Source organism: Buceros rhinoceros, unplaced genomic scaffold, assembly GCF_000710305.1.
Source record: "Buceros rhinoceros silvestris isolate BGI_N320 unplaced genomic scaffold, ASM71030v1 scaffold23199, whole genome shotgun sequence".
Lineage (NCBI taxonomy): Eukaryota > Metazoa > Chordata > Aves > Bucerotiformes > Bucerotidae > Buceros > Buceros rhinoceros.
The window spans coordinates 3,105-3,426 of NW_010433586.1; the positions used below are offsets into that span (position 1 = coordinate 3,105).

General features: G+C 67.7%; 1 protein-coding gene across 1 annotated transcript in view; it reads left to right on the top strand.

Annotated features, from left to right (window-relative positions):
- The window catches only part of NECAP2 (NECAP endocytosis associated 2), a gene marked incomplete at both ends in the record, with an annotated part of 2,769 nt that extends 2,455 nt beyond the window's left edge, over positions 1-314 (top strand). Inside the window, 2 exons of the mRNA XM_010144175.1 lie at positions 53-197; positions 238-314. Of these exons, the coding sequence (XP_010142477.1) occupies positions 53-197; positions 238-314 (222 nt within the window). The remainder of the gene's footprint in view (positions 1-52; positions 198-237) is intronic.
- Positions 315-322: the final 8 nt, after the last annotated feature.

Sequence of the window (322 nt, forward strand, 5' to 3'; positions counted from 1 at the left end):
TCCCCCGGCCCCCTCGTGGAGGAACCCCTCCCGCTGCCGTTTGTCCTCCCAGAGAGCGGCCGACGTCGCTGTCGGTGCCCGCCCAGCTCCCGGGCACCCCCATCACAGGTCCGTGGTCACCCCCGAGACGCCGTTCGAGCCATCAGAGCTGGGAAAGCGGGAGGGGGAGATGGAATTAGAGTGGGAACTAACCCCTGGTGCTGGTTTTCTCTTCCTGACCCTCCTGGCTGCTGACAGACGCCCTCTTGGCCTGGCCACAACCCGCTGCTGCTCCTGCTGCTGCCGCCGACATCTGGGGGGACTTTGCCGCAGCTTCGGGGCG